The sequence below is a fragment of the Coenobita brevimanus genome, chromosome 53, assembly GCF_032717465.1.
Source record: "Coenobita brevimanus isolate Jiangsu-jjx chromosome 53, ASM3271746v2, whole genome shotgun sequence".
Taxonomy (NCBI): Eukaryota; Metazoa; Arthropoda; class Malacostraca; order Decapoda; family Coenobitidae; genus Coenobita; species Coenobita brevimanus.
In genome coordinates this window covers 42,834,243-42,850,722 of record NC_137006.1, presented here as the reverse complement: position 1 = coordinate 42,850,722, position 16,480 = coordinate 42,834,243, and the positions used below count along the sequence as shown (strand labels likewise).

General features: G+C 41.9%; 2 protein-coding genes across 2 annotated transcripts in view; both read right to left on the bottom strand.

Moving 5' to 3' along the window:
* Positions 1–471, bottom strand: part of LOC145400817 (carbonic anhydrase-related protein 10-like) — a 59,143-nt gene extending 58,672 nt beyond the window's left edge. Inside the window, exon 1 of the mRNA XM_080273253.1 lies at positions 387–471. Within this exon, the coding sequence (XP_080129379.1) occupies positions 387–471 (85 nt within the window). The remainder of the gene's footprint in view (positions 1–386) is intronic.
* A 280-nt stretch (positions 472–751) lies between these two features.
* LOC145400816 (uncharacterized) lies at positions 752–9,532 on the bottom strand. The gene is made up of 9 exons (XM_080273252.1): positions 9,422–9,532; positions 8,310–8,548; positions 7,112–7,192; positions 5,719–5,892; positions 4,437–4,596; positions 3,298–3,563; positions 2,292–2,450; positions 1,456–1,642; positions 752–979 (listed from the first exon to the last, which is right to left on the bottom strand). The coding sequence occupies exons 1-9, from the start codon at positions 9,530–9,532 to the stop codon at positions 752–754; spliced, it is 1,605 nt and encodes a 534-aa protein (XP_080129378.1).
* Positions 9,533–16,480: the final 6,948 nt, after the last annotated feature.

Below are 16,480 nucleotides of genomic sequence, written 5' to 3'. Positions count from 1 at the left end.
TTACTAGTTAAAATTCAGTCAAAATTCAAAATATGTTCCTTAAGTGACGTTAAAAAAAAAAAAAAAGGGAACGCCAATGTATAGACAAGGCTCCCAATTTTTTCCGGTCATTTCTGGAACACCTGTTAATTGCTAGGTGTGATCAGCGTGCGTCCAGTACGATGGAAAATTGTCTGGATTGATGTGGAAGGGCCTGACATGTTCAAAAATCATCCCTTGCTTTAAAAAATTATTGTAAAAAACTGGAGTCTCGTCCATACATCCGCATTCGTAGGACACCTTTCTCCCATATCATCACTGGTGTCTCAGGAACGTTTTTTTTCACCTTTGAAGACGCTATACGCACTTGAGGGCCTGTGTATCGCCATCACTAACCCCTTCAGTACCTTGACGCTTCACTAGGCTGAGCAGAACCGTCTTGAACCGTTCTGAACGGTCCTGAACCGCCTTGAACCGCTCGAGTTTTATCATGTATTTTCCCCATCTTGCTTTTGCTGCGTATGGACTGATTTCATTCAGCAGAGGGAGAATGTAGTGAAGAGGTTGATGGAGGCTACAGCTATCCCCTCCAGGTCGCAAAATGAACCAGCTCCTCTGAATATAGATAGAACAGAACAGAATAAGATAAAAAAAGAAATAGTCACTGGAGAAGTTGTTAAGTAGGGTAAGTTGTTAAGTAAAAGAATAGTCACTGGAGAAGTTGTTAAGTACGAAAAATATCAATGAAGAACACAGAATCACAATGAAAGAGTTACGAATGCAAAAGTTTCTCCAGGACAAAGGCCAGAGTAGCTAAGATAAGGCCCACAGCGAGAATCATGAGGGTGCTTATTATGTGGGTGAAGGTGAGGCTTTTGGTGGGAGACTCAGAATCTTGTCCATCCGACTGTTTTGCTTCCAGTGCTTGTCGCTTCCTCACTCGACTTTCCCGCGAGGCCTCGTCAAGTATCTCTTCATTCCAGTGTCTGTATAAACCAGCCTGAAAGTAGTGAAGTTTGTCTTAAGTCACGAAAGTATTGCTGACAGTCTCTCCTAAAACTTTCAGTGCAATGGCGATCTTTTAAGTATCTGGTCAGCTCTTATTATCACGCTAAAACCACTCTCTATACCCTTTTTACTCTAACCTGGCCTAAATCTGTCTTCTGTCCATGTTAAATTCTTAGCTGTAACAAAAGATTAACGCTAGAATATAATGCTAGTCACAGATGAAGCTATGGAGAGGATTTAGTACCATAGTATTGTATTTTTCTACCACTGTGCTGCGTGAAATAAACTATACAAGGACGAAAATCGGGCCAGGTTACAGCAAAGAGAGTATAGTTACCAAGAGTAACTTTGAACTGTAATTTACAAGTCATATTCTACATAAAAATAAAGAACGTTATCCTATTAAACAGATGCTTTAAAAAAAATCTGTCTTTCAGTTTTATGCGTTCATATTTCTCCAGGACTCACCTCTGATGTTTGTAGGATTTTGCGGTCCAGGCCGGGTTTATAAGGTGCGTCATGTGGGATTGGCCAGGCGAACATGGTGAAGCTGATTATTTCCCGTCCTATATATATGGGCACACTTCCATCAACTTGTGTGAAATGCCGGGCTGCCGTGAGTGTCAAGAACTGGCGATTCCCGAGATGCGATTGTCTGTCGAGGAGACCGTGAATTATTTTAGTGCATTATCAGAAACTGTGTCGGGGTAGGGGTGTGTGAGGCATACTCATTTGTCTCTTTATGCACATCTTACGTCTTTTACCATGAACAGAGGAAATGTGTTTGGACTGAATGAGTTTTTACTGTGCATGGGCGGATCCAGCATTTGTTAAGGGGCCTTAGATATTCTCTCTTATCTTCTGACTAATCGCAGTAAAAAAAAAATGCAGTAGTAATAAACAAATACATAAACACAATATATTTTACAACCACAGAGACTCGTACGAAAAGGAAAATTTAAAACATACACTGCTTGTTTTCACTCAGTAATTTTGTATTCTTGCTGCTGGAAAGTAAGAAAAGGAGGGGATGGGGGATTGCTGGATTTCTTAAACTCCCTTCTGGATCCGCAAATCCTCTATATGTATTCCCGTATTCCCAGGTGTCTGCAGAGGACGAAAAGGGAACGGGTGATGTGGGCTGAGATGCAGATTTCAAAAGTGTAGTCGATTTTGGCACTATTTTCTTCTCCAGGAAGTTGTGGGCTAGAGAAGATTAATATTTTCAAGACAGAGGAAGCTGGTCCCTAATTTATAACGAGGATTGCCTTTAAAATTACAATAGAAAATGATTTGATACTTACTGTTTGGTGAGAGCTCCCGCAAAACTGTCCTTAGCCTCTACCCCCAGCTCCATCAGATGTCCTAATTTGCTGAGAGACTTTATATTTGAGGACATGAGGTTTTCTTTACGATAACTTCCCCACGATTCACTGGTCGCCCTGTGTGTGTAGTGGAATATACTGCATAAATGTTACAGCAATTTTAGACCATTACAAAAACAATCTGTATTTTGTGATGCGAACGTTAAATCATTTCCAGACTTGTAGAAGCGGAATCTATAGTGTAAGATGTAAAATGAACGTTCCGTGTTTTTCAGATACGTAGAAACATAAGCTGTTGCATTTCAGTTTCACAGTTATTTATTTATTTATTTATTTGTTTATTTATTTATTTATTTATTTATTTAGAGAGAGAGAGAGAGAGAGAGAGAGAGAGAGAGAGAGAGAGAGAGAGAGAGAGAGAGAGAGAGAGAGAGAGAGAGAGCTCACAGCCTTCCACATTTTCCCTTTCCACACAAATATAACATGGGAGGCAATATCAAGGTCCATTCATTTCGAGATGCCTGGACACACCGTCACTTAAACACCTGTAATCAGCCATAAGTAACTGAGAGTTGAACTGCACTGTAGAGGTAACACACTGAGTCAGGAGAAAGATGGGAGGGAGGTGTATGGATGGGTGTAAAAAGCTAGGTGGTGTGGAAAGGGTGTTTTGATTTCCACAAGATTCAAATGAGGGTGTCTGATCCAACTTGATTATATACTGTTTACATCTGTTTCCTCTGAGTTAATGTTATGACTCAAATGACACGGATATTGTGGTGTGTATATTTACCTCCCAACTACGAACGGCTCACTCTGATGGCATATGTACTTGTTTTTATTAAGAAGTAAATTTGTATATACCTAATCAGTATCCACAGGTCACCACGTTCACCTCTTACGTATTTATCTCTATGCTCACCTTTCGCTCTCACCTGTTACCACTTTCACCTCATGTATTTATCTCTGTGCTCACCTTTCTCACCTGTTAATTACTCCAACAAGCTGCTCTATTGTCTCTGGTCTTTTTGGTACGAAGGGGCTGGTGAGGGAACTAATAAGGCTGCCGCGATAAGACGTACCCACCACCACCCCGAAGACCAGCCAAGACGCCGTGAGAAGGTGATTGGAGTGACTAGTCGAGAGGCGGCCGTAGAGTCCCTGGCCCAGCAGACACCCCACCGCCTCCAGCACCACCGCACCAGGGCTGATCCTTCCGTGGCGGCTCACCCACATGCGCGTCCTGGTGATCTGCATACAACAGGTAAACAAAATTACTTCTAAATTTGTCTTGTCTTCAGGTGAGTTTAAACAGCCCGGAAACATCGCTCACACAGGTGTAGTTCAACTTAATTATAATGGTTTTCAAAGACTTATAATCCTGTGTGTGGACATAATCATTACCCTTGTAAAATTCGGTGCAAGTTACAAACTCACCTTGATTTTCTTAGAGTAATGCAAGGTCTGCTGATGATAATATATGTGAAGGTAAGCTTGTTCAGTGTATTTATATAACCTAGCAGAGCAAAGTATATGACAGCAACTAATCTCTGTTCTTCTTTTTCTTCTGAACAACTCACTTCACCCCCACGGCCCAACTTACGGTGTCCATCTTAACAGGGTGTATTACCGCCGACAACCACTTCCAATTCACTTCCTTCATATCTTCTTCAGAATTACCATGAAAACAGCTTGTGTTACCTAAAGTTCCTACACATTTACTTCGAGATGTTGGTAATTTTGCATCTCATTTCTTTCAGCTTAGTGGTTCAAAAAAAGGCAGTCCATCGGCTTCCATTCTCTCCACTAGATTTTTATGGCACCATAGTCTAGTGTTCATTCTAGTGTTTATATCTTCTTACACCTCGGCATTCATGATGGAGAGATGGCGATGTTAGGTCAAGTTAAAGAGGACAGAGAATTATTACAGACGAGCAGTAGCACATAAGCCTCTTCACTAGGATGAGAATGAAGCAGACGATGAGTGTGAGAGTCAGACGGCAACCCACGCCAGATGGCTTAAAAGGTAGCAGCAACCCAACCACCTGGGTCCTGGCGCTAGTTTGGTATAGGGTGGCATCTAAGGACATCAAGGACCATCTAAGAACATCCATGCTCCTTCACCTGGACGAGAAGGAAGCAGATGATGAGAGTGGAGGCGAGGATAGCGACCCACACCAGATGTCCGAAAGGGTAGTAGCAGCTCAACCAACTCGGCCTCGGCACTGGCTTGGCGTAGGCGAAGACGAAGGGCGTGAAATCAACAGGATGTGTGTAGTCCCACCTGTAAACCGGAAATAAGGTAGTGTTCTAAGTGGCTTTAAGGATTCAGCAACGTTTCTTCCTTAGCGATTTATTCTGCATATTTCGCCTCAGTTTCCCCTTATATAATTAAAGAAAACTGTCGATATTAAAAAGACATAAACAGGAAATAATAGAATGCTAAGATGTAAATGCAAAATAAATCGCTTAGGAACAGGTGTAAAAACTTCTTTAGCCATATTCTCGTCAGCTTAGGAGACTTCACACCTCTTCCTTAGCGGTTTATTTTACATTAGAAAAAAGAAATGGTTGTTAAGATGTAGGAATGACAGGCGTGTGTATGACAGCCGCTACAAGACACAGTAATTTATGCAGGGCGTCATTATTATTATTATTATTATTATTATTATTATAGAAATAGTAGTAGTAGTAACAGTAGTAGTAGTAGTAGTAGCAGCAGCAGCAGCAGCAGCAGTAGTAGTAGTAGTAGTAGTAGTGGTAGCCACAAGTTCATCTGTAACGTGAACCCAGTGGACTGCAGGCTGAAGTTCCCTCCTCCTGCAGTCCACCAACCTCCTTTGTGGGGATAGGGAGGGAGTTGAGGGATGTGTGTATAACTGGGCAGTGAATCCGCTCGGTTATATCAGTGCCACCACGAGAAGGCGTCCGTCCCCAGTACTACAGGGTGAGTCAAGAGTCAGGAAATATAGGGGAAAGGACACATCACAAAATATCCTTAGTGTATAGTGAGGATGTGCTGTGCTGTGTGTGTGATGTGATGTGTATTGTGCTGTGATGTGCTGTGTGTATTGTGCTGTGATGTGCTGTGTGTATTGTGCTGAGCTGTGTGTTCTCCAGTGTTATATTATTCAATGCCGTATGCTGTGCTGCGTTTTTTGAATGATGGGTAATGTGTTGTGCAGTCTTGTGTTGTGCTGTGTTGTGATTTGCGTTCCATGGTGTGTTATAGTGCCGTGTGTTGTGTTGTTATGCTATTCCTCTAACAACACCATCATCTGTCACCATAAACATGCAAAAAGACGAACCGCACCATCTTCCCCCTACCTATCCACACTTCTGACTCACACTACATATCCAGAGCTGCCTAAACCTGTACATATAGAGTTAGAGGAGTGACACTGACCTCTTTAGCCGCCCGTAGAGTATGGCGTATCCCTGGCTTACCATATAGGACACACGCGCCTCTACCTGGTCCGTTACCTGAGGACACGACGAGAAGATCTGAATACAAGACGAGAAGATCTGCCCGGTCGCGTAACAGGAAGTATAATCGACATTGTAAACACCCTGAAATCCACTGTCTGAGGTAACATTAAATAGCACACTGACAGGAGCTACGTACCAGAGTATAAACACATTCAATTCCACTGTCTAGCACTGCAAACTCTGAAATTCACTTACTTAAAAAAATAAATCGCATACTGACATGAACTACACTCAAAATTGTCAACTTACCTCGTCCCAATTACGAGATGGAAGGACGTGGAAGGTATAGTTGAGGGATTGACTGATTGCCACCTGTTGATTGTAGTCCATACCTGTCAATCTAAGGTAATAGTCACGAAGAAGTGTTACTAATTAATGAGGTAAACGTGTCTCCATAGAAGTGAATTTGTCAGGAATAATTTTGTCTGTCTTTTTTCTCTCTTTTTTTATATATATTTATTTTAGTTTGTTGTGTGTGTGTGTGTGTGTGTGTGTGTGTGTGTGTGTGTGTGTGTGTGTGTGTGTGTGTGTGTGTGTGTGTGTTCTTACCTAATTCTTACCTAATTGTATCTTAACAGGAATGAGTCAAGCTAGTACCGTGTGTGTGTGTGTGTGTGTGTGTGTAATGTAAAAGCTAAAAACAAAAACATACATATAGTTTTAGTTATATACATCCTGATTTAGTTTCAAGTGTTCGGTAGTTGTGTAAGTGATGACAAAATTATAAAAGATGATAATGTATATAATTCAGATGTGACCAGTTTCCTTGCTGTACGATTATAGGGAAAAGTATAACCATAATAATAATAATAATACTCTTTTGACTATGCGATGTTGGATAGGCGTATAAGTAATGATAAAAACACATTCTCCTTTGGTTGTAAAATGTCTAATAGGTTTATAAGTAATGTTAAAACGCATTCTCCATGATTGTGTAGTGTTTAATAGTTGTATAAGTACTGACGAAAGTAAACACAACACAATGTATATTCTGGTTTGGGTGTGCAGTGTTTGGTAGGTGTATGAGTGAAGGTGTAAGTGTAATTCTAATTTGTGGTTGACAGGTGTATGAGTGAAGGTGTAAGTGTATATTCTAATTTGTGAAGTGCTCGGCAGGTGTATGAGTGAAGGTGTAAGTGTATATTCTAATTTGTGAAGAGCTTGACAGGTGTATGAGTGAAGGTGTAAGTGTATATTCTAATTTGTGAAGTGCTTGACAGGTGTATGAGTGAAGGTGTAAGTGTATATTCTAATTTGGGTGTGAAGTGCTTGACAGGTGTATGCGTGAGAGTGTAAACAAATGACCTTACCTCGTGTTATTCCCCTGACCCAACTTGACCCAGTATGGCTCGTAGGGCAAGGCTGTTACGTTGACAACCATACCGTGGAAGCTGTGAAGATACTGAAATTAATTGACATCGAATGTATATAAACGAAAAGAAATACATATACACTTTTTCTGATCTGTATTCCTAACATACTCATTTTACCCTCACTTGGCCTAAAATTCCCGTCCTCATAGTAATTGACTGACTCTAGAATACGATGCTATTCACGAAGAAGTGCTACGGGAGGGATGTAGTGCCGTAGAATTGTCCCTCCCTGCCCCCTGAGCTACGTGAAATTACCTGCAACATGACGAAGATCTGGGCCAAGTTAAGGTGAAAGGAGTTCAGGTATGCTGGTAAGGTGGTATATATATATTTTCGTGTTAAGTGGGTAAAAATATCGAGAGGACAGGCTATCATTCTACACCGTTTCACTCTAGTAATGCATTGTATAAAGGTAGGTAGGTTGGTAGGTAGATAGGTAGACAGATAGGTAGGAAGGTGGGAAGGTAGGTGGGCAGGTAGGAAGGTAGGTAGGAAGACAGGTAGAGGGATAGATAGGTAGGTAAATATGTAGGTAGGTAGGAGGATAGATAGATAGATTAGATGCATAGATGGATATAGATATAGAAACAGAAAGATTGATAGACAGATAGATAGATAGATAGATAGGTCGATATAGCTTGAGATAGATAGATAGACAGATAGATAGATATAGCTAGAGATAGATAGACAGACAGATAGATAGATAGATAGGTAGATAGATAGATAGATAAAGTTACATGATATATCTTAGGACACAGTACTTGCGGAATTTGTCAGGGAAGAGAGAGTCAGGTGTGTGGCAGGTGAGGCCGCGTGTGGGCGTCCAGGTAGCGACTTGGACCGTGTGTGCGCCGACAGGTGTGTACGGCAGATGGACGTACACACCTGCCCTGAATTACACCAGGTTAATTAGTAAAGGTCCTATTACTTCACCTGTAATTAATGATATATGTGATCTATCCCATTCACTGACTTAGGTATCACATTTTTTTTTTCCTCACTGTAATGTGTTCGAATGTTTTTAGTGATGGATTAATTTCTAAGTTTTCATATCTGTGCTAAATATAATAATCTGTAGAAGCAGGTGATACGTGTTACAGTGTTACAATGGAATTTGATCGACATATTTTCTTACCTGAGTGTTTGTACTGAAGGGTCAATATTTAGTAAGACACATTTGGACAAGGAGAATGCCCAGTGAGAAGCCATCAGAGGGGCGAGGTCCTTCGGGGGCAGGCGAGTAAGGAGTAGAAGCCGCGTTGACCATGCCAGGAGGCGACCCTTGAGGGATAACTCAGCGAAACCGTTGATGAACGTTAGATCCTGACTCACCACCACCACCACCACCACCACACACCTGGACGCCTGCCGCAGCTGGTAATTGCAACACAGAATACATTAACAGGGACACCAGCCGCGGATATGTTGGGTGGGGAAGAGGCACAGGTTAGAACTTCAAGTCTTTAATTTCTCTTACGTCTGGACTACACAAAATCCATCCTCATCAATCATGCCATATATCTTAACTCACAGCTGGTTGGGATGCATATTTACACTCTCACACGTAAGTCTCCTCCTGATAGAGATGTAAATTGATATAACACACATCAACTGAGCCCTCTGCCATCCTCCTCATCAGTCACATGATACACATTCACTTCCAGAGTCTTGAAACAAAACGTACTTTCATCAGCAGTAATCTGTGCTCATTTCACATTAAAGTCCGTGATGGATGTAGCTTGGGTAGTGGTATTTTGACTTACCACTTTAGTAGTTGTATTTGTCAGTATTTTTGAGATGGAAATTGTGACGTGCCCAGAATATTTGTGATTCACGATTTACTGAATGTGTGACCCTCATCAATCAGTAACACCGCATCTGTATAAAAGCGAATAGGTCCTGAATCCATCTTATTGGCTATTGTGTGACCTTCCAATATCAACGCGTATAACCTCACTATAAACTCGGTCGTGCCCTCCCAGCTTGAACCCTTTTGAATCCGGAGATATCTTCTTTAGTTTATCCCATCAGACAGTGTTATTGAACTTAAAATAGGCCTCTCACATTAAAAAAGGGAATGAAAGCAATATCCCACTCCTCCAAGTCGAAAAGCCTCCCCAAATCTTAAGAAAGGAGTCTCAAAATAGTAAGAATATACTAAGATATGAATAAATTATGGGAGAATGGCCAACTGTTACTCCATAAATGTTTAAAAAGACCAGATCGACCCTATTTTTGCTGCCTTACCCATCTCGCGTGTGTAATGGCCTGAGGAACCTGTGTCAGGGTTACATTCGAGTCCTGTTCATCCACTGGCACCTGGACTATCCCCACGCCGCGTGCCTTATGAAGCTCCATCATCTCCTGGGTTAAATACACCTAACTGAACACCTGTAGGGGCAACTCGCAATTTCAACTTCATTTACAAGTCTTCCAAGGGTGTTCTATGCTCCTCCAATAAGGAAATGAATATATATATGATTTTTTTTTTACGTAATATTCACTCATACTATCTGAAAGCAATATCACATCTGTTTAGTGATTCTGGTTTCAACAAGTACTTTCATCATCTGGACCTTGTAAGTGTTGGGTGAGGGCGGGGCGTCTCCCAGTATGAGAAATGGATAGCACTTTGGATCAGGAATGGAAGCCAGAACTGCACTGATAGCTGTCCCCATTTCTGACAGCAAATCCAGGCTGTCTGCAAATAAAACATGATAAAATTAACAACACACCAATCACGAAAATTTTTATGGGAGAGAGGCAAGAAATATATTAAACAAACGAGGAAGAATGAAGCCCCAGGTTCATCTGAAACGTGAACCCAGTTGATTGTGAACCCCTACTTTTGTAATCGATCCTCCTCCTTTCTGGGGATAGGGAGTTAGAGAAAGGGTTAAGGGACGTTTGTATGACCGGGCAGATCCAGCGCTCGGCCATATCGGTGCCACCAGGTGAAGGCGTTCCTCTTCCCCACCGAAATTATTACCTGAGGGTGACGGCAGGAGACGAGCCTCGACAGGGCAGACAGCGACAGCCAGCACCCTCAACAGCAACAGCATCACACCAGCCATCATCCCACGGTGCACCCACCAGCTTATAGTCTGTTCCAGATGACTTGGCCTAAAATTGCCATCTCTCCATCTTGAATGTTGAACTGAAAGGAGAGATTAACACTAGAAAAGGTGCTATGGAAAGAATGTAGATACTTAGCATTGAATATAACACATGAAGAAGTGCTATGGAAAGGATGTAGAGACGTAGCATTGAATATAACACATGAAGAAGTGCTATGGAAAGAATGTACAGCCGTAGCATTGATTTTAACACATGAAGAAGTGCTTTGGAAAGGATGTAGAGTCGTAACATTGAATATAACACATGAAGAAGTGTTATAGAAAGGTTGTAGAGTCGTAGCATTGAATATAACACATGAAGAAGTGCTATGGAAAGAATGTAGAGACGTAGCACTTATTTTAACACATGAAGAAGTGCTATGGAAAGGATGCAGAGTCCTAGCATTGTCAATCTGCCACTCAGTTACGTGATATAAGCTGCAAAAAAAGGATGAGAAATCTACCTATACTCCGTCCACTCTAACTTGGCCTAAAACAGCCACCTCTTTAAGCTGTCACTGTTTTATTTTTTCTATGCTTCATCCAGTCTAGAAGAGCACTATGAAGTCAATCTCTCTCACACAGAAAATGGATTGATAGTTTCTTTTATGGTCACGCCTGTTAAAATGATAATCTCGTCGGGAACTGAAAGATTATTAACAGAACTCCTGCTGTCATCCCTAATTTCCTCTCCCGACACCCGACAGCAACCGACACCTAACAACTGTCTCCCTCTGTATGTTTTTCCCACTGCCTACGATCTCCAGTCTTTCAATCGCAGTGTGTCCAGGCATCTCGAAATGAAGGGATCTTGAATTTGGCTCTCTGCTGTTTTTGTGTTTTTCTTGGAGCAGTTTGCATGCCCCTGACCTTGGGCTCCTTCTTCCTTGCATTAAACAAAACAAAAAAACAAAGCAAGCGACACCTATGGCTACAGATCATTGTGTTGCCTACTTCAGACGCTCCAGACCAACTTTTTAAAAATCTACGGAGCGAAAACCAAGAGACAAGAGACCCTGTTACTGACTCCATATTTAAGCTTTCATTTCTTCCTTTGGTCTGTGAATGTTTACACCTGTCAAGCTTAAGCCAGGCTGTCAATAGAGCTTAAGCATTGTATTCCAGCTTACGTTAGACGATCTTATCCAGCTCAAACTAACATCTCTTGGTCGGGGCAACTCTAGAAATTATTAACCCGCAAAACGACGACAATCTGGGCCAAGTTAAGGTAAAAGGAGTCTAGTGATATATTTTTGTTATGCAAGGAAGAAGGAACCAAAGGCCAGGCGCCCGCAAAAGTGTTCCCTCCAAGAAAAAACATAAACAGGAGAACAGTGAGCCAAATACAAGATCCTTATATTATGTTTATCTTCCTAACTATGTATCCATCTATTGCCAGACGCCTTAGTCCCGTAAGGGGTGGCCACAAACAAATCGCCTCCACTTCCCCCTGCCATTTGACTCTCCTCCCTCCAACTCACACACCCCACTCTCATCACTCCACTCCATCTTTCCACCTCATCCTTGGTTTCCCTCTCCCCCTCCACCTCACATACACTCTTCTAGTCAGTCTCTCCACTCCATCCCTCCATCTCATCCTTGGTCTTCCCCCTCCACCTCACTCACACTCTTCCAGTCAGTCTCTCATTCTCCATCCTCTCCACAAGACCGATCCATCTCAGGGTATTCCTCTTAACGCTTCCTGTCACATCCACATCAGTACCACAAAGCTCCTTTACTTCCTTGTTTGTCTGTCTGTCGCTCCGTTACGTGCAAACTAATTACTATGAGTGTTACAAATAAAACACCATTTTTTAATATCAATTTTCTTTCACAAAATTAAAACATTCTCAGGGGAAACTTAGACATTTTTTTGAGAGATTTTTAACACCCTTCATAACCATATTACTTAACAATAGTCCCTTTATTCATGACCAAAATCCCTAACCCCTTTCAGCTCAGTTGGTCGTGAAATGTAACTAGGCTGGAGGGTCGATTTGACTAGTAACCAAGGAGACTCATGCCTATCTCATAACAGATGCTCGTCAAATTACATGTAGCCATGAGTTAGTGTTCAGTTTTCTTATATACCTTTTCCGTAGCGAGAGACTAACGAGGAGAGTGTATGTGAGTGAGGTGGAGGGGAGGGAGAGGGAGGGAGAGGCCATGGATGAGATGGAGGGATGGAGTGGAGAGGTATATGAGAGAGGGGGGGGGTGAGCTTGGGGTAGGGCAGTGAAATGGCAGGGGGACAGGGCGACGTGGAGGCGATTTGTTTGTGGCCACCCCTTCCGGGATTCAGGCGTCTGGGAATAAATAGACAGATTTTTTTTTTTTCCTGTACTACGAATCTCATCACCGTCAGAGAAATAGTTGACATTACTAGTATCATTAACCCTCTCAGTACAATGACCTTTTTAACTGACCATTCTTCCTGTCACCATACAATTTTTGACAGCTTGGGGATGACTGTTAGTAAATTAGAAAAAATGTAAACTTTGTGTGTGTGTGTGTGTGTGTTTGTGTGTGTGTGTGTGTGTGTGTGTGTGTGTGTGTATGAAAACAAATCTATATCAGTCTCTAAACAGCAAAAAACATATGAAAATCTTAAACGGTACTCGACCTGTCACACACTAAACTGTATCTTCAGAGATGCATCACAAGACGTTGAAGACGGGTTATACAGTTAGTCCCGTCAAGCTTTACTGTATACTGCATGTGTGCAAAAAGTTGATCTAGGTGTTTATAAAGTTAGATATTTGCTGAACATTTACGGTCACTAAAAAATGCTCGCTTCATCTAAATATTGCTAAAATGTTTCCCAAACCAGCCGATATAGAGGCGTGATGATTTTAAGGCAACCAGTATCTTGTTAAGTGGACGCGCGTTTCATTCTCACTGAGGGTGTTTACGAGAAAGGCCAGTTCATCCCTCCATCGTCGGATCCAGCGGTACACGGTGGAGATGCTGATGCCGGTGGTGGAGGCGATGTTGCGTGGAGTGACCCCCCTCATCCACATCCACACGATCAAGTGGTGGTCAGCTTTTATCCTTCGGACGCCGCTCGCTCCTATCATCTCGGTCGGATGAGGTCACCTGCTGATAATAAATTCGGTGACTAAAGAAGATGAAGCTAACTACATTCACACGATTAGACGGTGGCCTGTTTTTACCCCTCTGATTCTGCTCGGTCCTATCATCTCGATCGGATTAGGTCACCTGCTGATAAGAAATTTGGTGACGCGAGAAATCCGTCTACAATCACACGATCAAATGGCGACCCATATCGTTTTGAATCCGGTTAGTTACATCACCCCTTTCAGATAAGGTTCCCCGCTGATGAGAAACTACACAGAATCTTTCTCTGGTCTCTGTCAAAAGTATCTAAATATTATAAACATGACCAGTGTAATTCATGCGTCGAATTTAACCCTTTCTCTGTGAATATCCTTCTTAGCATAACAATTTCGGCTGCTGGAGACGATCGTACCATGTTCAAGAGAAGCTTAGAGCACCATAATATCAGTAATTAAATATTGCTGCTACCACTGTCGAGGGAATACAAGATGGTCTCCAGAAAAAAATATCCCTAGCACGCAAAGAGGTGATTGTCCGCACCCCTCCTCGCAAAATCTGGTAAATTCTACGGATTCGAGTAGGCACATTTGACAAAATTTGTGTTTATATAGCTTGACTTCTGACGCCATAAACTCTCTCTCTCTCTCTAAAAATAAATAAATAAATAAATAAATAAATAAAAATCTGGGTGTCTTTGCCCAAGAGACAGTTATACCGCACCTAAACGAGGCTGACGAAGCAACGGCACCAAAATGAGCGATGGAAGAAAGAAGCAAAGAAACGATGAAATACGAGAGAAACAGAAAATACGGTATCGTGGCCAAGGTGTGAGGAGCATAACCATCACGATTAACGTTTGGACAGAGAATAATATTAAGGACTGCGTATTTCAGCTCTGGAACTGTCTCCCTCTGTCTGTATTTCCTACTTCCTGTGATCTCCGGTCTTTCAAACGCAGTGTGTCCGCGAAATGAACGGATCTTGAATTTGGCTCTCTTGTGTATTGTTTTTGTTTTTTTTCTTGGAGGGAACGGTTTGCGGACTCCTGGCCTTTGGTTCCTTCTTCCTTGCATATATATAAAAAAAAATTACCTCATCAAGCTCGTCGCAGTTCATGGGCTGAGGCTGGTCTTGCTAGGAATAAAGCCCCTCTTGCTCAAATGTAGCAGTCAGTTTCCCACACCGTACACGATATTTGACAGTGTACTAACGAAGGATTTCAAATTAGGACATGCACTGATCTTCCTACACACGGCCCTTCCCCATCCGCCCTTTGCCAGCATGGGAAGAGTAATAGCCAGCACAGTATTATTATTATTATTATTATTATTATTATTGTTATTATTATTATTATTATTGTTATTATTATTATCATTGTTATTATTATTATTATTATTATCATTATTATTTTTACGAAGACAAATGATGGATTGTTGGATATTCAGCTCCCGTAAGGTCTATATTTAAGACCTTCAATACACGTTAATGACCTGAAATGCGTATGACCTCAGGTAACAGTGACCCATATTCTCGTAGGTGCAGGAAGCTCCCTAACATCTTTTCCTGAGCGATTTATATCTGATTACACCTCACTGTCTTATTCTGTGTTACTTAAACCCTTCCAATATCACCATACTCTGCATAAACAACGTACAAAAGGATAGCAGTCATATCCAAAAATAAACCACCAAGGAAGAGGTGTTAGGGAGCTTCCTTACCTGAAAAGAATACAAACTAATAAGTAAAGGTTAATACGTTTCCCAATACAGTATACCAGGAGAGATTGAAAAGGTGATGTTAAGTATACGCCAGCTACAGAAATCTTGGTATACTAACTGCAGGGGAAAGAAAAGACGATAAGTAGAGATACAGGAGTGGTCTGTGGCTAAGTCTAAATCGTATACATAAAATTCAAGCTCCTATGACTCACACTTAACTTAAAATACTAGAGCTGTCCCTACCATGAGCGAGTTAGGGATGCTGGAGAACTTACTGGACGGGCTTGAGATGGAGGATGGGCTCTGAGTTGAGGTGGGGCGTCGAGTGTGTGTTTGTCTACGAGTTTGTTATATATATACCGTACCTTAAGTAAGTACCGCCCCCTTGAAGACGTCAGGCTTCCTCTTAGATCTTACTGGCTCTCTCCTCTATTGATTTCTAGTTAGGGACATTTGAGGCTTGAAGAAAGAGAGACAGATTTTTGGAGGAGGGCAGTGACAGCGTAAATGAAGGCGCCTTTGTATTTTTGCTCTCCCTGTCTCTGTCTCTCTGTCTCTCTCTGTCTGTCTCTGTCTGTCTGTCTGTCTCTCTCTCTCTTGTTTCTTTTCTTCCACAGTACATTCATTCTATCCTAATTCTCTTCACTTTTCTCCTTTCCCTCTCTTTCCATTCAGTTTCGCCTGTGAGGTCGTAATTGTATTGTCAAAGAGAAGAACAGTTAATGAAGAGCGACGAGTGGTACAAGAAATATTGGAAAAACTTGTACTTTTTGGCTGAAATTAAAGGAAAACCAGAATTTTGTATTTGTAAGCAAGAAGTAGTTGTGGCCAAAGAATCCAACGCTCAGGGACATTATGAAACAAACCACGCATCGCAGGAAAATAAATACAATGGTAAGTTACGTGATGACAAGGAGATGGAGGAGTCACTGAAGAAGCAGCAGAGAGTCTTTAAGAGTGTTCATGTCAGTGATGGTACAGTTGAAGCAAGTTGTAGGACTGCCCCTGGAAGAGCTGTGTCACTGAAGTCATTTTCGGAAGGGAAGAATATCAGGAAATGGATGTAGGTGAACTCCAGGAGGACGACAAAAACGCATAGCCACTGTCTTTGTAGAGGAAAAACGGACACCATAAGACTCAGCCCAATGGAAAACTCGATTAGGAGTCCACGGCACCTTTCTCTCAGCCAGGAACATTCGAGAGGCAGTGACGGAAATCGAAAGGTAATCCACATATAGTAACCCGCGTACACCGTCTGGGAGAACGTTGATTACACTGTACTAAGGATGCTCCCCTGCGGTACCCCATCTTGAAGTGCATAGGCATTAGTACCCCCCTCCCACACTCGCACCTTTAAACTACTAGATAAAAACTGCTGAATAAGACAAGAGCCC